The 24,840-nt window shown below is 36.3% G+C and overlaps 1 protein-coding gene across 2 annotated transcripts in view; it reads left to right on the plus strand.

Annotated features, from left to right (window-relative positions):
• carmil2 (capping protein regulator and myosin 1 linker 2) overlaps positions 1-14,899 on the plus strand; it is a 136,092-nt gene extending 121,193 nt beyond the window's left edge. For both annotated transcript variants that reach the window (XM_056478253.1, XM_056478254.1), the window contains 7 exons: positions 1,102-1,206; positions 1,570-1,606; positions 4,424-4,492; positions 5,245-5,613; positions 10,956-11,063; positions 13,552-13,656; positions 14,529-14,899. In XM_056478253.1, the coding sequence (XP_056334228.1) occupies positions 1,102-1,206; positions 1,570-1,606; positions 4,424-4,492; positions 5,245-5,613; positions 10,956-11,063; positions 13,552-13,656; positions 14,529-14,743 (1,008 nt within the window). In that variant the 3' untranslated portion in view covers positions 14,744-14,899. The remainder of the gene's footprint in view (positions 1-1,101; positions 1,207-1,569; positions 1,607-4,423; positions 4,493-5,244; positions 5,614-10,955; positions 11,064-13,551; positions 13,657-14,528) is intronic.
• The last annotated feature ends 9,941 nt before the right edge of the window (positions 14,900-24,840 follow it).

Consider the following 24,840-nt stretch of genomic DNA (forward strand, 5'->3'; position numbering starts at 1 on the left):
CAGCCAAGTTAACTCTCAAATTCTATCAGAAAAAAAAATCAAGCTGTGGAATGGCCCAGCCAATCACCTGACTTGAATTCAATAGAAAAAACTAAATAAAGACTTTCTTCTCCATATGAGACGTGTCTTTAAGCTGCCATCACCAAAAACACCTTGTGTCATTCTATTGTTATAACACATTAGACATCACACACATTATTTACATATTACATATCAGATTTTTTGTTTTGTTCTATTTTTATGTTAATATAGTTTGGGTTTTTACCAAAATCTGGCTCAATTCCATGTCAACAGCTCCTTTAGAAAAGTTATTCCAAAAAAAAAAACATGACTCGTTGACCCCCACATACACACACCAGTATGTTCGTATATTCACTCAATCACACAATGTTTGGTTACTTTGAACTCTGTCCAACTATGTTAATATATTTTTTATGACTTTTGTTGTTGTTAGTTACTTCATTTTTGTTAATTTTTAACTGATCTTTAACCGATGGCAAACAGTTTTAAACATAATTCTAATTAAATTTGGTTATGTTTGCAATTAAAACAAGAAAAATAACTGAAATATATCACAATAATTAAATAATATGTGCTAAAATACGTATCATGAAAAAAAAACAGCCCACCATGGTTCCCCAAAAACATGGCTGTACAATGGTACTGCTTGTTCGAACATTTCTTTTACGTTATATTTCTCTTGTTTTCAGAGCACTCTGTGACTTGATTTACTGAGATTGTTGTTACTCTTTATATAAATGTGTCAGGAACATGAAGTGCTACTGTCTCCAATGTGAATATGGCTGTGATTTAGTATCAGCACATTTAGAGTAAAAACATGATGTTGAATTTGCACTTCTTACAGCATATGCTGTTCCATAATATGATTTTTGTTGGCTGAAGGCATTTACTCAGTATTTTATAGTTTGGTTGAAAGGATGCTATCATTTTTAGAGGATCTTATTGACTATTTCATGTTTGGCTGATTTCGTTTGCTAAAAAGGGCCCTGAAAGCTCCTAGAATAAATATTGATAGAAATGTTTCCTGTGCTATTTGTACAAAAATGTTCTAAGAGGCAATTTTTCCGGGTCACTATCTAGAAACATGCATCTGAGAGCTCGTCCAGCTTTGAACAGCGTCTCCATGTCATGCTTCACCGCATGGGAGTCACCAAAACATCTCCCACCGACACCAAACAGAGCCAGGTCAGTGTGGGCTTTTCATTGATGCTTCCAGTTTTTAGGGGGGGTTTGCATGATTTTCGAATAATGTTTATAACCAACCTTTTTAGCCAAACAGACACCCCTTTTAAACTTGAATTCATTATACATTGTTCTCTGAAGACCTTTCAAACTTTATTAACGGTCATACATAATTTACCGTTATTGAATTTGATCCTGCGTAAATGGCTCATATCGAATAAAAACACCTTTCCCCTGGTAATAATCGCTTACTCTGCTAAACCCACAGGATCCAAATCACAGTGTGTTCCTTACATGAAGGTGAATTAAGGATTATACACATACTTCATTAGGTATCTGATTTAAACCAGTGTTATCCTCTTACAGAGCAAGGATGAGGAGCTGAGGAAAGCCAACTCTGAGGGTAAGACACATTTCTAAGCTACTGTATGTGCTGGGAGAATATGAGAATTGCTGCATCGGTAGTGCTATGTCAGCACATCTGTGTTTTGACAGTGGCGATCTCAGTGTTTCTGCTCTGGGTTTTCAGATGTGACTGCAAGAGAGTCACATCCTGGTGTGGCATATGTATGCTTCTAACGTGGTTAAAGGATATTTCACCCCCCAAAATCTATTAATCACCCTCATGTCATTCCAATCTCTATCATCAGAACATAAATCAAGATATTTCAATGAAATTAAGTGCTCTCTCATCTTCCATAGAAAGCAATAATATTTTAAGTCTAAAAACATTGTCAGAAGATTCCATGTGACGTCAGTAGTTCAACTGTAATAATAAAGCTCCAAGAATCATTTTTGTGTGCCTTTGCCTCTCGTGTAAGGTCAGGGTGCACATTTACTATGGGAAATACAATGTTTGCATGTTACATTGCATTGCTGGTAGTAAATGCACATCCTGATGACTTGATGAGAACGAGTATAAGCAGATGAACAAAGTCATATTTACAGTTTATTTGGCGCACAAAAGTATGCATGGAGCTTCGTATGATTACAGTTGAACCACCAAGTTATTCATTGTGAGTTGCAAAATAGTAAGCTTTCTCCTCTTACCTTATACAGTAGGCCTCCTCTTGCCTGTCGGTGTTACAGACTTATGGATCTGTGATATCAGAGATGAAAACCTGTCATCTGGATTGAGACATATGCTTAGGAGTCAAAAACGTTTTTTTACTAGAACAGTTGGGCTTTATTATCTAGAGCAGTGGTGTCCAAACTTTTTGGGCCGAGGGCCAGATGCAAAAAAAAAAAAAGTGTTGTCCTGGGCCAAATTTTACATACGTCACACAGACACGCATATATATATATATATATATATATATATATATATATATATATATATATATATATATATATATATATATATATATATATATATATATATATATATATATATATATGTATGTATATGTATATATATATATGTATATATATATATATATATATATATATATATATATATATATATATATATATGTATGTATATGTATATATATATATGTATATATATATGTATATGTGTGTGTGTGTGTGTGTTATGGAATTATTTTCATACGTTGTCCAACTGTGTTTCTACGTTTTTAAAATCTTGAATCTTCTCTGGGCAAATTACAGTTGCAACACTCATCAGACACTCCTATAGAAATTCTCCTTCAGTGAAGGGTTTCCTGTGCTGTGTGATTAGCTGACCTACCTCATAACTAGCCAGCGTAGAATTTTCTGGCCCTTTATTAGCACGAAAAAACTGCTGGTGTTGAGCTGATAGGGCAGCTGCTAACTGTTTTACTTTTTGATCTCGTTCGACTGTGATTTGATCTTGTAAGAGCTGATCTCGTAAGGCCTGATGTTTTGTTTCATAATGTCATTTAATAATATATTCCTTCATTACTGCAACTGATTCCTGGCAAATTAAACAGACACATATTCTGCTAAACTCTGTGAAGAAGTATTCTTTGGCCCAACGTGACTGAAATTTCCTACACTCACTGTTGATTTTCCTTTTTCTTGGTTGTGCCATGGCTCGCCAAAACCTGATTATCAGTTATGTTTCCTTCAGTTTGTTCGGTTCATTTTAATTCATAACAGGAACTGCTGCCTAATTGAAGGCATGTCATAGCGACACCCGGTGGTTATTTATTGAATTACGTTCATTTTTGTATAGTGGGCCAGATTCTATTAATGTTTAAAAAAAGCGCGGTCCATAGTTTGGACACCCCTGACCTAGAGTCCATTCTTGGGCCCATTGTTGTCCAGGAGGATTGGAGCCTGTCATGAATTAGCCATGTGTTTCCACAGACTATGTATTGGAGTCCTAAACATTTGCTGGCTCTAATCAAAACTTTGTTAGGGCACTCCCTGTAAGTGCATTAATAAGAACCACAAAATGTTTTTTTCTATAGCGCTTTTACAATGTAGATTGTGTCAAAGCAGTTGTTACATTAGATGAAGCAGCTCAACATAGAAGTTCTAGTAAATTGAAAATGTGTCAGTCCAGTTTTCAGAGTTGAAGTTCAGTGTAGTTTAGTTCAGCGTGGTTTAATTTCACTGCTGGAAGTCCAAACACTGAAGAGCAAATACATCGATGAGCAGCTCCACAAGTCTCAAACCAAGCAAGCCAGTGGCGACAGTGGTGAGGAACAAACTTCATCAATTGACGAAAGTGAAGGGAAAAAAACCTTGAGAGAAACCAGGCTCAGTTGGGTACGACCATTTCTCCTCTGGCTAAACTTCTTGTGCAGAGCTGCAGTCTAGGTGCCGGCGGCTGAAATCCCAATGCCTCAATCTGAAAGTTCAGAGCAGTTTCACAGTCAACCAAAGTTTTTGTAACTTGTAATGAAAATTGGCTCATTTTTCAAAATAAATGTGATATGCAGGGTCAGGACTAGTTCTGAGCACTCCATGCGTGCGTTTCAGAATCTGAAAGTTATAGAAAGCTTTGTTTTATTTTGTGAGTCAAGCAAAGGGCCATACATTTGCACATAATCCTTTGATTAAAACAAACAAATATCAAGAATGCCTTGCAGCTTTGTTTTAAATTCAATTTAAAGGTGGTTTCATTGTCTGCAGATTCTGCCATAAAATCCCTGTCTATAAACTTCTTTTGTTTTATTTATTTTCATGCATTAGCCTAGTTCAGAAGGTTTGGGGTACATGTGCAGCATTTTTTGTATGGGATGTTACAGCCATTTCCTCTATTATTCAGTTCACACTTTTTGAATTTTAGGTGCAATACTTGACAAACCTGAGCCACCGCCTACGTTTATGAAACCCCGCACAATGTCCACCTCGTCAGGTAAGAAATGAATCACCCAGCTCTAATAAAAGTTAAGGTTACAGTGATTTTTATGTACATTGTGAAATGGACTGTTTGAAATAAAGGAAATTAAAGATGAGACTTTGTCCATCAATTTCCGATTGGATAGACGTAGACCTAGAAGGCTGTGAGAAGGAAGATATTTTGATGGACAAAAACAATTAACATATTAAGGGACAAATCATTCACACATAGATTTCATTTGTATTGCATTTCAACTATAGGATATGGGGAGCTTTTAGGATCTCAAGCTATAATCCAAGCTCGGAGACCTCCTTCTGCACAACACACCAAATATGTACTATTTGCTCAATTATATTATATGTGAGGGCCAATTTTTCAAATGTGTGATATATCGCAGTTTAAGGGGATTCCAAGTAGTTGCTTGAGGTGTCCTGAGTGACTAGTAGTTGCTTAGATGTTTCTAAGACATTAGAGGTTGAAGATTGTCAATTATAGCAATACACGAGTTTGAAATGGACCAGCTTTACTCACCCAGTAAGTTACAAAAAAAATTTCTATATATTGTGAAATGGACTATTGAAGAAAAAAGAAAATTAAGGATGAGACTTGGATAGATGTAGACCTAGAAGGCTGTGAGGAAGAAGATTGATGACATTTTGATTGTCAAAATACATTTACATATTAAGCAACAAACCATTCACAATAAGATTAAAAAAATGGATGTCATTTGTATTGCATTCCGACTTTAAAAGTCCTGTCTTCTCCAGACACCAGGCGACCAACCCGAGTGACCCAGAGTGTTACAGACTTCCAACGTACAGAAAGGCCACAACTCCCAGAGCGTCCTATAGGCCCGTTGCCCCCTAAACCAACCATGAAGCCCATTTTATTCCCCACTAGTGAGGCAGCGCGGACAGCCACGGCCACAGCCACAGCCACTCCTAAACTCCCCAGCCCTTCTCAGGATGGTCAGCCAGAGGTGTCCGAGGCCATCTCTGTCTCCCAGCCCCAGGAGAAGGAGAAGGAGCCTCCGACCCCATCTCCTCGCAAAGAGACGCCTCCAGCTCCCTCACCACGGAGGATTCTCAGCACAGACATCCGAGAGCGTGCAGAGAGAGCACAATCCGTCACTGAAGGTTTGCCTAACTGTCAATCTAATGGGATAATGGGGTGTTCAGGCTCTGGATGGTCTGTTATCACATAATATGCTGTTGAAAAGTCAGAGTTAATTCACCCATCCTCATGCCTATCCAAGTTCATATCCGGAAAATTTATACAATGACAGTTTATGATATCTGTCGAACTCCAGCAAGCTTTTTTTTAATTTAAGAGACTTAGACTATCATAAAATATGATAAATTGATTCACAAATTATACATACATAAAATATAAGCAAATATTCATTTAAATGTGTGTTTTTCACTTGACATTAGAACAAGTGACTACTTTCTGGACATCTTTTCAGTGTATAAAATTATGACTGATGAAAACCGTGTTTGGGGGATGGTGGGGTCTGTAAACTAAATATTCTTAGACTTTTCAAAAGAAACACAAATTCAGCTCAAATTGTTCTTGTAAGGATGTGTTAGGGCTGCACAATATATCATTTCAGCATTGATATCACAATGTGCAAATCTGCAATAGTCACATTGCATAGCAAATCTGAGTGGAATTATAGCTGTAATGTAGAGACTATAAGATTTCAACTGTATTTAAACCATTGGCGTGTAAGAAAGGATAACATTTGTAGTTTTATCAAAGATTATTCGTATTTAACTTATTTGCAGTGTTATTAACATTTGACGCGCCAAAAATAAAATTCTGTCTGTTTCATTTATGGTGATTAACTGTCCTATGAAATCATCACGATCAATATAAAGTGATGAATTCTTTACAAATTGAGCTGTTCTGCTGTCATCTGCTGAAATTATATTTATATTGCAATATATATGGCAGAAAAACAAAACATTGCAATGTCAGTTTTCCCCAATATTGTACATCCCTAACATGTGTACTTGCAGTGCTCAGCATAATTGGGTACACCCCATTTTGAAATTTTATATTTTATCCATTTCTCAGTGAATGTAGGGAATGTATTGTGGTGCATTTAAACAAAACAGATTTATTAAACAGATATATTTATTAAAAATATTATTTTAATCACTAAACACATTTAGAAATTACAAGATAATTCTATTAAATTAAAGCAAAATATTGCAAAAAAAAAAATACAAACTAAAAAATTTCTACTAAAATTTTCAATATTTTTGGCTTCTCTTGACTTTTCCTCTTTTTTAATTTTGTATTTAATATTTTTCTATAATATATAAATTTGGCTGTACTAGATTTTGAACTGTTATCACAAGTTATTTTGTTAGATAAGCTCCAGATTTGGCTTCAGTACTGACTAATCTAATGTATGTGCACAAATATAATATTGTATAGCTTCTCATTAAAAATATGAATTTAAAAGATAAATTTGTGAGGGGTGTACTTATATATGCTGAGCACTGTACATTATATCTGTCCAACAGCACAAAGCAATTTTTAATATGATAATAATATCATATGATAATGTTTACAATGTTAATATGAGTAAATCATATATGGATACATTGTGATTCCTTTGTATGTATTGGTTTAATACAGGAATAAAATTTTATCTAAAATCAAAATGGATACTTTAACAGAAACCGGATGAAAAAAACTATCATTTTAACTTTTTGCTAATATTTTTCTAAAATATCCATACAGTAACATTTGTATGCTTAAGTCAGAAACTGAAGATGTTATAAATGATATTTTATTAAGAAGAATTGGAAGAAGCACAATAAGACAATCAGCCAAATGCAGGTGGAACTTATTTCTTGTAATCATCATAACCAACTCAACACTTGTCCAGCCAACCAATGATCAGATTTTTTTTACTAATCTTATCCCATTCAAGGGCCTTTCGGATTTGGCCTATTATCCGAATTTGTATTGTAATATTATCCGAATATATCGTAGTTATAGGGAAATTTCAAATAGTTGCTTGCGTGTCCTGGGTGACTACTACTTGCTAAGATGTTGATATCTGTTTTGGGTGGGTACTAGGGCATTTTGGGTTATTTCTAAGACATTGGAGGCAGAAAATTGTCTATTATAGCAATATATGGATTTGGAATGGCGTGAGGATGATTATTTATTTTTACACTGTAAAACCCAAAAAGTTAAGTTAACTCAAACCATTTGAGGAAACCGATTGCAACAAACTATTTAAGTACAAAAACGAATTCTAATGAGTACTGTGAACTTACTCCATATGAGTAAATGAAGCAATTTAATCACAGTAAAACCCAATAAATGAAGAGAACTCAAACCAACTGAGTACTGTAAAACCCAATAAGTTAAGGCAACTCAAACCGTTTGAGTAAACAGATTGCTACAAACCATTTGAGTTAAACGAATCTATATGAGTACTATGAACTTACTCCATTTGAGGTGAAGTAATGAGGTATTTATTTAACTCATTACCTACAACACAGAGTTCAAAACTCTTTTTAAATGAGTAGAATGAACTTTCAGTGCATTTTGAGTTAACTACACTCATTTCATTTGATAAAGTTGACTGTTGGGTTTTACAGTGCAGGTGAAACATCTTTTAAAATGATTAAGAGTCTAATTTATATTCTTTTCAGTCTTTTCACATTGTTCTTGGATTCACGTTCATAATTCATAGGCCCACATACATTAATGACTTGACTAGCTTCTGTTTTCATTTAACACCTACCTCAATTGCTGATCTTAAAGCTCTCAGAGTTTGGCGGCTTTTACTGGACGCAGCCAAACACAATTCAGTTAGCCCTATCCCATCAGTCCTGTAATTCAATGCTTGTGAGACCGATACGGCAAATGGGCCCTGATGAAAATGCATTCATTCTTTGAGTGTTTGTCCAAAATACTCTTTGTAGTTCCAAATGTTATCTTAGTGCAATAACCACATAACGGAGAATATGAATATTGCGATAATGTGATAAGCTGAACATCCCCTGGTGGTGTCAAGTGTTGAGTTTGTGTCAGCATTTTCTCTGGACATTTTTTTTTCTCATTCAGTTCCACCCTACATCTGTGCATCCTGATTCAGATATTTTTCTCATCTGTGTATCTGTTGTAAATGACCTTGTGATGTTTGTAACTCTGGTGCAGTGCTAGCTTATACACTCGTGATATGAAGCATTGCAGGTTTGAATCCTGACTATTTTTCTCTTTGATTTGCCTCATTATCACTGTCAAATCTGTCTGATTAATAGTATAAAACAGCCTAGCAAAGTATACTTCAAGCAATTCAAAGTACTCATTGGTCACTTTATTAGGTACATCTGATCAACTGCTTGTTAACACAAAAACCCAATTTCTGCCGTCACATTCAGATGGTAGGGTCAGAGTTTGGCATAAAGAACATGAAGGCATGGATCCATCCTGCCTTTTATCAACACTTCATACAGCAGCTGGTGGTCTAATAATGGGAGTAATTTTTGCTTGGCACAATTTAGACTCCTTGGTACCAACTGAGCATAGTTTAAACCCCTCAGCCTGCCTGTGTATCATTACTGACCATGTCCATCCCTTTAAAACCACAGTGCACCCATCTTGTGATGGCTATTTCCAACAAGATAACAATCATGTCTCAAACTGGTTTCTTCAACATTACAACGAGAACTGAAATGGTCTCCAAAGTCAACAGATATTAATCCAGAAGTGCACTATTGGGATGTGCTGAAATTGGAGATTTGGCTCATGGATGTGCAGCATTACCATGCTATCATGTTAATATGGACCCTTTGCTGAAGCTATACCAATAGCACAGTGTCCTAACAACATGTGATGCGACAAGATTCCAAGTGCTCTTCACACAAAGACGAGATGTTCTGGAATTTTTCCGGAAAAGATCGTTCACACATCCATTCCAAAATACCGGTAAATTCTGACATCATTAACCAGAAATGAGATCTAAATGACTGCGCTTGTATTTGTAAACACAGAACGAGTCGGGCTTTTGTTGATAGTTGATGGTACATAATAGGTGTGTGTGTACTGCCACTCACCGGCTGCTTCACGTGCACACGCGTCAAGCAACTGAAGCAGAGCTTGAAGGTAAACAAAGAGCAGTTTATCATAAGCATTTTATCGATAATTTTGTCCACAGTTGCATCAAGAAGGAACATAGAAACAATATTTGACTAACATCTAGCAGCTAAATGTGTCTGTAAAAATATTCAAAGGCTTTTATTTTCATAAACAGCGCAGATGTGAACACGTCAGTGCGTTCTAAGCATGAACGCGCTTTTTCCGGCAATCTTTCTTCTGCGTTCACACAACGCAGCATTCCAGCAAATTACTGGTAATGTTGCAACTTCTCTTTTCAGAAAATTGGCCTGTTCACTCATGATCCCTTTCTGGAAAAATGCCGGTAAATTTCCAGAAAGGTCTGTATGTGTGACAGAGGCCCTTGTAGTTTCAGCTGTTCAGCCGCAACACCACAGAAACAAAAAGAGTTTCTAAAATAGTAATTTCACATATTGTTGCCACCGGTGGTTCGGACAAAAACTTCACTTAAAATGGAAATCGTTGCATTGTGTGCACTTAGGACATGAATTGAGAAAATTAGATAAAAAGGCAATAGGGGGTCCAACCTGGTGGGCTTTTTCACTCCAACCGTATGAGTGATAAAATGTACTTGTATATAGAGTGGCAGATAGAATTTAATCCCCTCACACAAGCAGTCACCAGTGTGGGCGTTTTATTTGTCACCATCTTCTCGGTTTTATGTCCAACTCTGAAACAATGGCCTGTTTCATTGTTTCCACCTAGTGGACAAACTTAAAACAAATAGTATGTGTGTTGCACGCAAAATTGAAAGTCCTAGCTGCAGCCTGCAGCTTGATGCCGAACAGGACCAGGTCCATTATGTAGTGGACAATTGTCAACACCTCCCCCAACCCTAGTCACATTCATCACAGTAGCATGGGCATTGCCTCAATGGGCGTTACAATGTCCACTATGTATTGGACCTGGTCCAGTACGTCATCATGGTACAGACTGCAGTGAGGACATCTTGGCAAAATTTGTCATACCCGCAATTTGTGGTAATGACAAAATCACATGATGTCCACTTGCATGCATACTCTATTACAGTGTTTCTCAACCACGTTCCTGTAGGACCACCAGCTTTGCAAATGTTTCCATGTTTCCTTAATCAAACACACACTAGATTCAGATAATTGGCTCATTAGCAGAGACCGAAAGACCTGAAATGGGTGTGACAGACAAAGGAGATATCCAAAACATGCAGTGTTGGTGGTCCTCTAGGAACATGGTTGAGAAACACTGCTCTATTATACACCTAAAAGCTGAAGTATACTTTGAGCTGTAAAGACTCTGTATTGTGGTCTGTTCTTATAAAGAACGGACAGTCTGATGGTATTTCCTCTCATAGAGACCCTCCCTATCCCGCGGCCCCGCATGAAGCCCTCTCCCCAGCGCCGCGCTGTGTCTGTCCACGAAGACTCTCTCCTCCAACATGCCGCCATGCTTGACCCTGAGGGTGAGCCTCCGATGTCTCATAACTGTCACTCACTATTTGTCAGCTGCATTCACACTGTGTTTCTGAGCGGCCCTCGGAATGATTGCACACATGTGATATGAGAGAGATGTTTGAGTGTTTTGTTTCATGGGTTATCAAATTACGCTGCTTTGATTGACTAAATTAATTGGTGGATATTGAAGACGGCCTGCTGATGTTACTGATAGTCAGCTGCAAGTACTATTGGACTATTATCATATATTAGACAATATCATACAAATGTTTGGAGTCTATAATTTTTTTGTTTTTTGAAAGATGTCTGTTATGAAAAAATAACAGTAAAATTGTGAAATATATAGAGCATCCAGAAAGTATTGATAGCGCTTAACTTTTGTCACACCTCTTATGTTACAGCCTTATTCCAAAATGGATTAAATTCATTTATTTTCTCAAAATTCTACACACAATACCCCATAATGACAATGTGAAAAAAGATTTATTACAACAAAACCTAAAAAATCACATGTACATCAGTATTCACAGCCTTTGCTCAATACTTTGTTGATGCACCTTTGTTAGCAATAACAGCCTCAAGTCTTTTTGAACATGATGCCACAAGCTTGGCACACCTGTCTTTGGGAATTTTTGCCCATTCCTCTTTGCAGTACCTCTCAAGCTCTATCAGGTTGGATGGGACGCAACGGTATACAGACATTTTCAGATCTCTCCCGAGATGTTCAATATTATTTAGGTTTGGGCTCTGGCTGGGCCACTCAAGGACATTCACAGAGTTGTTGTGAAGCCACTTCATTTATATTTTGGCGGTGTGCTTTTAGTCATTGTCCTGCTGGAAGATGAACTGTCGCCCCAGTCTGAGGTCAGGAGCACTCTGATGCAGGTTTTCATTCAGGATGTCTCTGTACATAGTCTGCATTCATTTTTCCCTCTATCCTGACTAGTCTTCCAGTTCTTGCTGCTGAAAAACATCCCCACAGCATGATGCAGCCACCACCATGCTTCACTGTAGGGATGGTATTAGCTTGGTGATGAGCAGTGCCTGGTTTTCTCCAAAAGTAACGCCTGGCATTCACTCCAAAGTGTTCAACTTTAGTCTCATCAGACCAGAGAATTTTGTATCTTATGGTCTGCGAGTCCTTCAGATGCCTTTTGGCAAATTCCAGGCGGGGAGCCTGATTGGTGGATTGCTGCACAGATGGTTGTCCTTCTGTAAGGTTCTCCTCTCTCCACAGAAGAATGCTGGAACTCAGACAGAGTGATGGTGTTTGGGTTATTGATCACCTCCCTGACTAAGGCCCTTCTCCCCTGATCACTCACCTTAGATGGCCGGCCAGCTCTAGGAAGAGTCCTGGTGGACATCTTCCACTAATGGATGATGGAGGCCACTGTGCTTATTGGAACCTTCAGAGCAGCAGAAATTTTTCTGCAACCTTCCCCAGCCTTGTGCCTCAAGAAAATCCTGTTTTGGCGGGCTACAGACAATTCCGTTGTCTTCATGCTTGGTTTGTGCTTTGACATGCACTATCAACCCTGGGACCTTATGTAGACAGGTATATGCCTTTTCGAACCATGTCTAATCAACTGAATTTACCACAGGTGAACTCTAATTAAGCTGCTGAAACATCTCAAGAATGATCAGTGGAAGTAGAATGTACCTGAGCTCAATTTAGAGCTGCACAGCAAAGGCTGTAAATACTTATGTACATGTGATTTTTTCAGGTTTTTTATTTTTATTAAATTTGCAACAATTTAAAAAAATCTTTTTTTACATTGTCATTATGGGGTATTGTGTGTAGAATGCTGAGAAAATAAATCAATTTGATTCATTTTGGAATTGGGCTGTAACATAAAAAAATATGTGGAAAAAGTTAAGCACTATTAATACTTTCCAGATGCACTGTAGACTATACAGAACACTTTTCCCAGTCTTGTTTTACTTTCTATTAGTAGCTATTCTAGTTTTAATTACTAGTAAAATTACTAGTAATAATTCTAGCTGAAATTGTTAAAATGTATTTGCTTTATAATATGTATTAGTTATATATGTAATATATAATATGCTTGTACAGTATTCCTTTTTTATTTAAATTTTATTTGTCGGGACGACAAATAAATTTATTAATTTATTAATCTTGGCTATAAGTTAAACAAATAATAAGTAATTAGCAAATACCTGAATTAAATGTTTTTTTTTTTTGTTAAATCCATGGTTTTTACATTTATGGTTGTATTTAGCAATAATAACTCTGCTTCAGTCTTCAGTGTTACATTATCTTTTATAAAATGTTCTAATATGCAAAAATATTAAGAAAAATATGAAAGTAATAGTTATTTATCTTAAAATATACGTTTTATTTTGGTATCACTGTTGATAACAGTTGTGCTGTTTAAATATTTATACAATATATGGTTTGTTTTATTGTTAATTTAATTGTTTAAGCAAAAACTGTAATGTACTGTATGCAATACATTATTTCACGGACTCTTTCAGAGCTGAAAGCTGCGCTGCCAAGACGGCAGAAGTCACCGGGGCGAAAGCGAGGGAATGTGGGTGAACTGACGACCTGCTCAGAGGATTTACCTGAGGGTGAGGAGGGTGAGTGGAGGAGACATTAAATCTACTCAAAAACCTTGATATCTAAGCCATATATACAGTTGAAGTCTGTTATTATTATTCAATTCAATTCAATTCACCTTTATTTGTATAGCGCTTATACAATGTAGATTGTGTCAAAGCAGCTTCACATAAAAGGTCATAGTAAATTGGAACAGTGTAATTCAGTTTGTAGTGTTTAAGTTCAGTTCAGTTGAGCTCAGTTCAGTGTGGTTTAAGAATCACTACTGAGAGTCCAAATATTGAAGAGCAAATCCAACGATGCGCAGCTCTGCAGATCCTGAACCATGCAAGCCAGTGGCGACAGCGGAGAGGGAAAAAAAACTTCACTAAAGGCGGAAGTGAAGAAAAAAAAAAAAATTATTAGCCCTTCTGTGAATTGTTTTTCTTTTACAAATATTTCCCAAATGATGTTTAACAGAGCAAGACATTTTTCACAGTATTTCTTATAATATGTTTTTCTTCTGGAGAAAGTCTTATTTAATTTATTTTGGCTAGAATAAAAGCAGTTTTAAATTTAAAAAAAACATTTTAAGGTCAATATTATCAGCCCTCTTAAGCAATACCTTTTTTGATTGTCTACAGAACAAACCGTCATTATACAATAACTTGCCTAATTACCCTAACCTGCCTAGCTAACCTACAGTAGTTATGCCTTTAAATTGCAGTTTAAGCTGAATACTAGTATCCTGAAAACTATCTAGTAAATTATTCTGTACTGTCATCATGGCAAAGATAAAATAAATCAGTTTTTAGATATGAGATATTAACACTTCAAACTTAGAGACAACATATGATTTGTGCAGTACTTCAATTAGACCTCTTGCTTTTTTGTCCATCATGTGCATTCACAGTGAAATCTGCGGGAAAGGACAGCACTGGACAGGTGGAGGAGATGGACAGCACAACAGTCACAGACAGCCAATCAGAACAGAACCTAACTGGGCCCAGTGAGCAAGTGACCAACCAGGAGAGGGAGGAGTCTGTGGTCTCAGAGGAGCACACAACGCAGGGAGAAACATCAGACCAAAGAACTGAATCCCCCTCACCTGAGACACACATGGACTGACCCTGCGCAAATCTATTTTCTATCATGTGTACCTTTGCCTTGCACGCCAGATTATGTACAAAAGAATGAAATATGAACAAATGCGTTTTAAAAAAAAAGAACAAATCAGTACCTATAATTGTTAATAATGATTAAAAAGTGAATTCTGTTGTGTCATTTGGAGTCTGGAGTCTTTCATGGATTTGAAAGCTTTTTTTCCTTCCTGTTCTCAATATTATAGCTTCCACTCAGATAGAACCAAAGGTAGTTTTGCAGTAAAGCTTATTTACATTACAACGTGCAAAAAGATTAGAAGGAAATAGAAATAATTTATTAGCTGTCTGTGTGTACTGTAGTGGCTTTTTACACCCATCAAACAGAGCATTGGTGTCCCACATGTGCTTCCCAAATGCACGTTTTTTTTCAAAGATAATAACATAAAGAGAATGCCTTTTTTGGGTTTATTATTTTATAACCATAAAATCACATTCCCAGAATGTTGCAGAATGGTTATTTTTAATGAACTTCAAACTTTAATACAGACTGTTTCCTTAGGCTTATTTTAGGTTACTATCTCCGGCCACTTTATTAGGTACACCTGTCCAATTGCTCGTAACGCAAATTTTTAATTAGCCAATCACTTGGTAGCAACTCAATGCATTTAGGCATGTAGACATGGTCAAGAGCATCTTCTGCAGTTCAAACTGAGCATCAGAATGGGGAAGAAAGGTGATTTAAGTGACTTTGAATGTGGCAGGGTTGTTGGTGCCAGACGGGCTGGTCTGAGTATTTCAGAAACTGCTGACATACTGGGATTTTCACACACAATCATCTCTAGGGTTTACAGAGAATGGTCAAAAAAAAAAAAAAGAATATATCCTAATATAATACAATTGAAGGTTGGAAAAACATTGCCTGGTCTGATGAGTCTCGATGTCTGTGCAATATTTGGATGGTAGGGTCAGAATTTGGCGTCATCAACATGAAAGCACGTATCCATCCTACCTTGTATCACCAGTTCATGCTGGTGGTGGTGGTGTAATGGTGTAGATGATATTTTCTTGGCACACTTTGGGCCCATTAGTACCATTTGAGCATCGTGTCAACGCCACAGCCTACCTCAGTATTGTTGCTGACCATGTCCATCCCTTTATGACCGCAGTGTACACATCTTATGATGACTACTTCCAGCAGCATAATGCGCCATGTCATAAAGCGTGAATCATCTCAGACTGGTTTCTTGAACACGACAATGAGTTCACTGTACTCAAATGGCCTCCACAGTCAGCAGAGCTCAATCCAATGGAGCACCTTTGGGATGTGGTCGAATGGGAGATTCGCATCATGGATGTGCAGCTGACAAATCTGCAGCAACTGTGTGATGCTATCATGTCAATATGGACCAAAATCTCTGAGGAATATTTCCAGTATCTTGTTGAATCTATGCCACGAAGGAATAAGGTAGTTCTAAAGGCAAAAGGGGGGCCAACCCGGTACAAGTAAGATGTACCTATGATTGGTTATTTCTATTATTTTGGCAACAATAAAATAACTTGCCCTAATCAATGAAGGGTGGTTACTTTTAAATGACCAAAATAATATTATTACAAAGTAATGTTTAGGTTGTTTTGCAACATTCCAAGAACATTCTGGGAACTAATAGGTTTTTAAGCTTTAAAATAATACAAATATTCATTCATTCATTTTATTTTCAGATCTCCACATCGAATGAACCTCCAACTTATCCAGCATATGTTTAACGCAGTGGATGCCCTTTCAGCTGCAACCTATCACTGGGAAACACCCATACACTCTCATTCACACACATAAACTACCCACACTTACCCAATTCAAATATAGCATGTCTTTAGACTGAAGGGGAAACCGGAGCACCCAGAGGAAACCCACGTGAACACGGGGAGAACATGCAAACTCACCCAGCCGAGGCTCGAACCAGTGACCTTCATGCTGTGAGGCGACAGTGATCCAAATCCAAATATATTTTCAGCTTTTTTTTTTTTGTTTTTATGAAGTAGCTCTAAACCTTATTAAACAATGAAATATAACTGCACTGAGACATATTAGCTTATTTGGCAAAAACAAAATAAGAGAGTTCAGATAATATAACTAATTTTCAAAATCACTGCATATAACACTGGGAATTTATTTTACCTTGTATCTTCAGTGCTGGCCGTTTTACTTTGTTTTATAATATCATTTTATTCCCATACAGAACCAGGCCTCTGTTAGGCAGAAAAGCCCACATGATTTGAGTCATCACATTATGTGTGTTTCTACAGCACACTATTTCCCTCAGCACACAGCGAGTGGCGGTTGTGCAGATTTGGCCGGTGTATATGTTAATGGCAGACAGGAGAGCCATCTGTGAGTGTGGAAGTGCTGGAGAACACAGAGGCACCACTAAACCAAAGTCGAGTGAGTAACCAAAGCACCCTCCATTTGGAAAACAACCAAACTGTTCTTACTACTACTTCAGCTGTCCTTTTCATCTCTGACACTCATTTTGATTCCTTGGCAATGTATAAATGTGTGTGTAGGTTGTGTGCAACAAACATTACCACAGAAAGATGCTTTGTTTACTACAGAACTATTTTTCTTCAGAGACCTCTACCAAGATGGCTGGACAGAACAGACTCCAACAATGAAAAAAGTTTCATTAGTGTGCTGAAGTGATCAAATCAAGTGGATTTGAAACTTTACAGGCCCGGAAATGAATTGACAATCCTGATGTCCTAAAATACTGTAAGTGAGCGTAAGTTAGAGGTGCAGTAGTTGATCTGCCAAAATGCTATCTGTTAGCATAATATCTTTGAAACACAGTCCCTGTTGTGTATGTATATGTATGCAGTCAATCATGTGTGTATATGTATAGAGTGTGTCATGTATGGTGTGTGTATATAGAGTGCCATGTGTGCAAATGTAAGGAATGTATTATCTGTGTATATGTATAGAGTGTATCATTTCTGTGTATGTATAGATTGTCATGTGTGCAAATGTATGCAGTGTATATGTATAAATTGTTTTGTGTGCATATGTATGGAGTGGATCATGTGTGCATACCAACATTGCATGCATGTATATGTATATCATACATATTCATATATATATATATATATATATACATATTCATATATATATATATATATATATATATATATATATATATATATATATATATATATATATATATATATATATATATATATATATATATATACACATATATATATATACACATATATATATATATATACACATATATATATATATACATATATATATATATATACATACATATACACATATATACACATATATATACATATATATATAAATATGTATAGTGTATTGTGTTTGTATTTCGTCATGTGTGCAAATGTATGGAGTGTATATGTATAGATTGTCATGTGTGCATATGTAAGAAATGTATCGTGTGTGCATATGTATAGAGTGTATTGGGTTTGTATTTCGTCGGTGGGGGTTATCAACTTCCAGTAGCTCAGTGGTATCGCAACTGACCTCTCACACCAGAGACCCGTGTGTGGACGCATGGAGTGAATATGTATAGAGTGTGTATATGTAAAGAGTATATCATGTGTGTACTGTATATGTATAAAGTTTATCATGTGTGTGTACATGTATGGAGTGTATCATGTGTATATATAGAGTGTATTGTGTTTGTATTTCGTATACGTATAGAGTGTATCATGTGTGTATTTGTATAGAGCGTATCATTTGTGTATATGTATAGAGTGTGTGTATGTATAGAGTGTCATGTATCGTGTGTATATCATGTATGTACTGTATATGTATGGAGTGTATCACATGTGCATGTGAAAGGAGTGTATTGTGTGTATATGTATGGAGTGTCATGTGTGCAAATGTATGGAGTAGAACTCGGGTCTCTGGTGTGAGAGGTCAGTTACGATACCACTGAGCAACTGGCCGTTGATAAACCCCACTGGCTAAATACAAACACAATACAAATACAATTCTTACATATGCACACATGATACACTCCTTACATATACACACACATACATATGCAGTCATGCTACACTCTATACATATACACACACGACACTCGATACATTTATATGTTGAGTATATAGGTATATGATGTGTGTACTGTATGGTGTGTATGTATAGAATGTCATGAGTGTGTATATGTATAGAGTGTATCATTTGTGTATCTGTATGGAGTGTGTATGTATAGAGTGTTGTGTATTGTATGGAGTGTTTATGTATAGCGTATCTTGTGTGTATATGTAAAGAGTATACTATGTATGTACTGTATATCATTTGTGTATATGTATAGTGTCATAAGTGTGTATATGTATGGAGTGTCGTGTGTAGAGTGTACTGTGTTTGTATTTCGTCTTTCGTTTTTGTATTTTTGTCATCATCTCCAGCTTAACCTCACGAAAACGGAAATGCTTGAAGTTTCTGCCAACCCGACTCTTCACCATAACTTTTCAATCCAGATGGACGGAGCAACCATCACTGCATCCAAAATGGTAAAAAGCCTTGGAGTAACAATTGATGACCAACTGAACTTCTCTGACCACATTTCTAGAACTGCTCGATCTTGCAGATTCGCACTCTACAACATCAAAAAGGTCCGACCCTTCCTATCTGAACATACAGCTCAACTCATTGTTCAAGCTCTTGTTCTCTCCAAACTGGACTATTGCAACTCTCTGCTAGCCGGGCTACCAGCTAGTTCTATCAAACCTCTTCAGCTGCTTCAGAACGCAGCAGCACGAGTGGTCTTTGATGAACCCAAAAGAGCACATGTCACTCCGCTACTCACCCGTTTGCACTGGCTGCCAGTTGCTGCCCGCATCAAATTCAAAGCTCTGATGTTTGCTTACAAAGCGACCTCTGGCTTTGCTCCTTCATATCTGCTCTCACTTCTGCAGATATATATGCCCTCCAGAAACTTGCGTTCTGTGAATGAACGTCGCCTCGTTGTTCCATCCCAAAGAGGGAAGAAATCACTTTCCCGAATTCTCACATTCAATCTGCCCAGTTGGTGGAATGAACTCCCTAACTACATCAGAACAGCCGAGTCACTTGCTGTCTTCAAGAAACGACTAAAAACGCAACTGTTTAGTCTCCACTTTCCTTCCTAATCTGCAACTGCCTCTCTGGCTATACCACTAACTGTGCCCTCTCTCTCTCTATCTCTAAAGAAAAAAAAAAAAAAAATTTTTACTAATGCTTTGCTTCTAAAAACTTTACACACCTGAAACTTGTCTATAGCGCTTGTTCACTGCTGCTCTTATAGTTGTGTAAACTGCTTCCTTGTCCTCATTTGTAAGTCGCTTTGGATAAAAGCGTCTGCTAAATGACTAAATGTAAATGTAAATGTCTGTGGTATCATAACTGACCTCTCACACCAGAAACCCGGGTTCTATTCCAGACTCTGACAGGAGTGTATAGTATGTGAATGTATAAAGTGTATCATGTGTGTCTATGTAAAGGGTATATGATGTGTGTATTGTATAGAGTGTGTTTGTTTAGAGTGTCGTGTGTATATGTATATAGTGTACAATGAGTGCATATGTAGGGAGTGTATCGATGTATACATATAGAGTTTATCATGTGTGTATATGTATAGAATGTCATGTGTGTACTGTATATGTATAGAGTGTAGTTGAATGTAGCATATCATTTGTGTGTATTTATGGAGTGTTGTGTGTGTATGTATGGAGTGTATCATATGAATGCAGTGTATCATTTGTGTAAATGTATTGAGTGTCGTGTGTGTATATGTATAGAGTGTAGCATGTGTAAGGAGTGCATTGTGTGTATATGTATAGAGTGTCATATATGCAAATAGAATGTGTATATGTAAAGAGTATACCATGTATGTACTGTATATCATTTGTGTATATGTATAGAGTGTCGTGTATCGTGTGTATATCATGTGTGTACTATATATGTGTGAAGTGTATCACATCTGCATGTGTAAGGAGTGTGTATGTATAGAGTGTCATGTGTGTGTATATGTATAGAGTGTATCATGTGTGCATATGCATACAGTGTATAATTTGTGTATATGTATAGAGTGTATCATGAGTGCATATGTAGGGAGTGTATCACATGTGCATGTGTGTATAGTGTATAGATCTATATATAGAGAGTGTATCATGTGTGTATATGTATAGAATGTTATGTATGCAAATGTATAGAGTATATCATGTGTGTACTGTATACGTACAGAGTGTAGTTGTATGGAGCGTGTATTTATAGAGTGTTGTGTGTGTATAAATGGAGTGTATCATATGAATGCAGTGTATCATTTGTGTAAATGTATTGAGTGTCGTGTGTGTATATGTATAGAGTGTAGCATGTGTGCATATGTAAGGAGTGCATTGTGTGTATATGTATAGAGTTTCAAATATGCAAATGGAGTGTGTATGTATAGAGTGTGTATATGTAAAGAGTCTACCATGTATGTACTGTATATCATGTGTGTATATGTATAGAATGTCATATTTGTATATGTATAAAGTGTATCATGTGTGTCTATGTAAAGGGTATATGATGTGTGTATTGTATGGAGTGTGTTTGTTTAGAGTGTCGTGTGTATATGTATATAGTGTATACTGAGTGCATATGTAGGGAGTGTATCATGTGTGCATATGTAAGGAGTGAATAGATGTATACATATAGAGTTTATCATGTGTGTATATGTATAGAATGTCATGTGTGTACTGTATATGTATAGAGTGTAGTTGTATGGAGCGTATCATTTGTGTATCTGTATGGAGTGTGTATTTATAGAGTGTTGTGTGTGTATGTATGGTGTATCATATGAATGCAGTGTATCATTTGTGTAAATGTATTGAGTGTCATGTGTGTATATGTATAGAGTGTAGCATGTGTGCATATGTAAGGAGTGCATTGTATGTATATGTATAGAGTTCATATATGCAAATGGAGTGTATATGTATAGAGTGTGTATATGTAAAGAGTCTACCATGTATGCACTGTATATCATTTGTGTATATGTATAGTGTCGTGTATCGTGTGTATATCATGTGTGTACTATATATGTATAAAGTGTATCATGTGTGTGTACTTGTATGAAGTGTATCACATCTGAATGTGTAAGGAGTGTGTTTGTATAAAGTGTCATGTGTGTGTATATGTATAGGGTGTATCATATGAATGCAGTATATCGTGTGCATATGTATACAGTGTATCATTTGTGTATATGTATAGTGTATCATAAGTGCATATGTAGGGAGTGTATCATGTGTGCATATGTAAGGAGTGTATAGTGTATAGATCTATAGATATAGAGTGTATCATGTGTGTATATGTATAGAATGTTATGTATGCAAATGTATAGAGTATATCATGTGTGTACTGTATACGTATAGAGTGTATTTGTATGGAGCGTATCATTTGTATATCTGTATGGAGTGTGTATTTATAGAATGTTGTGTGTTTAAATGGAGTGTATCATATGAATGCAGTGTATCATTTGTTTAAATGTATTGAGTGTCGTGTGTGTATATGTATAGAGTGTAGCATGTGTGCATATGTAAGGAGTGTCTTTTGTGTATATGTATAGAGTGTCATATATGCAAATGGAGGGTGTATGTATAGAGTGTTGTGTGTTGTATGGAGTGTGTATGTATAGCGTATCTTGTGTGTATATGTAAAGAGTATACTATGTATGTACTGTATATCATTTGTGTATATGTATAGTGTCATAAGTGTGTATATGTATGGAGTGTCGTGTGTAGAGTGTACTGTGTTTGTATTTCGTCCAGTAGCTCAGTGGTATCATAACTGACCTCTCACACCAGAGACCCGGGTTCTATTCCAGACTCTGAAAGGAGTGTATAGCATGTAAATGTATAAAGTGTATGATGTGTGTCTATGTAAAGGGTATATGATGTGTGTATTGTATGGAGTGTGTTTGTTTAGTGTTGTGTGTATATGTATATAGTGTACAATTAGTGCATACGTAAAGAGTGTATAGATGTATACATATAGAGTTTATCATGTGTGTATATGTATAGAATGTCATGTGTGTACTGTATGTGTATAGAGTGTAGTTGTATGGAGCATATCATTTGTGTATCTGTATGGAGTGTGTATTTATAGAGTGTTGTGTGTGTATGTATGGAGTGTATCATATGAATGCAGTGTATCATTTGTCTAAATCTATTGCGTGTCATGTGTGTATATGTATAGAGTGTAGCATATGTAAGGAGTGCATTGTGTGTATATGTATAGAGTGTCATATATGCAATTAGAGTGTGTATATGTAAAGAGTATACCATCTATGTACTGTATATCATTTGTGTATATGTATAGAGTGTTGTGTATCGTGTGTATATCATGTGTGTACTATATATGTATCATGTGTGTGTATATGTATGAAGTGTATCACATCTGCATGTGTAAGGAGTGTGTATGTATAGAGTGTCATGTGTGCATATGCATACAGTGTATCATTTGTGTATATGTATAGAGTGTATCATGAGTGCATATGTAGGGAGTGTATCACATGTGCATATGTAAGGAGTGTATAGTGTATAGATCTATATATATAGAGTGTATCATGTGTGTATATGTATAGAATGTTATGTATGCAAATGTATAGAGTATATCATGTGTGTACTGTATACGTACAGAGTGTAGTTGTATGGAGCGCATCATTTGTATATCTGTATGGACTGTGTATTTATAGAGTGTTGTGTGTGTATGTATAGAGTGTATCATATGAATGCAGTGTATCATTTGTGTAAATGTATTGAGTGTCGTGTGTGTATATGTATAGAGTGTAGCATGTGTGCATATGTAAGGAGTGCATTGTATGTATATGTATAGAGTTTCATATATGCAAATGGAGTGTATATGTATAGAGTGTGTATATGTAAAGAGTCTACCATGTATGTACTGTATATCATTTGTGTATATGTATAGTGTATCACGTGTGCATATGTAAGGAGTGTATAGAGTGTATAGTGTATAGATCTATAGATATAGAGTGTATCATGTGTGTATATGTATAGAATGTTATGTATGCAAATGTATAGAGTATATCATGTGTGTACTGTATATGTATAGAGTGTATTTGTATGGAGCGTATCATTTGTGTATCTGTATGGAGTGTGTATTTATAGAGTGTTGTGTGTGTTTAAATGGAGTGTATCATATGAATGCAGTGTATCATTTGTTTAAATGTATTGAGTGTCATGTGTGTATATGTATAGAGTGTAGCATGTGTGCATATGTAAGGAGTGTCTTGTGTGTATATGTATAGAGTGTCATATATGCAAATGGAGTGTGTATGTATAGAGTGTTGTGTGTTGTATGGAGTGTTTATGTATAGCGTATCTTGTGTGTATATGTAAAGAGTATACTATGTATGTACTGTATATCATTTGTGTATATGTATAGTGTCATAAGTGTGTATATGTATGGAGTGTCGTGTGTAGAGTGTACTGTGTTTGTATTTGTCCAGTAGCTCAGTGGTATCATAACTGACCTCTTACACCAGAGACCCGTGTTCTATACCAGACTCTGACAGGAGTGTGTAGTATGTGAGTGTATCATGTGTGTATATGTATAAAGTGTATCATGTGTGTCCATGTAAAGGGTGTGTATTGTATGGAGTGTGTTTGTTTAGAGTGTTGTGTGTATATGTATATTGTGTACAATGTGTGCATATGTAAAGAGTGTATAGATGTATACATATAGAGTTTATCATGTGTGTATATGTATAGAATGTCATGTGTGTACTGTATGTGTATGGAGCATATCATTTGTGTATCTGTATGGAGTGTGTATTTATAGAGTGTTGTGTGTGTATGTATGAAGTCTATCATTTGTGTAAATGTATTGCGTGTCATGTATGTATATGTATAGAGTGTAGCATATGTAAGGAGTGCATTGTGTGTATATGTATAGAGTGTCATATATGCAAATAGAATGTGTATATGTAAAGAGTCTACCATGTATGTACTGTATATCATTTGTGTATATGTATAGAGTGTCGTGTATCATGTGTGTACTATATATGTATCATGTGTGTGTATATGTATGAAGTGTATCACATCTGCATGTGT

This window comes from Danio aesculapii, chromosome 18, assembly GCF_903798145.1.
Source record: "Danio aesculapii chromosome 18, fDanAes4.1, whole genome shotgun sequence".
NCBI lineage: Eukaryota > Metazoa > Chordata > Actinopteri > Cypriniformes > Danionidae > Danio > Danio aesculapii.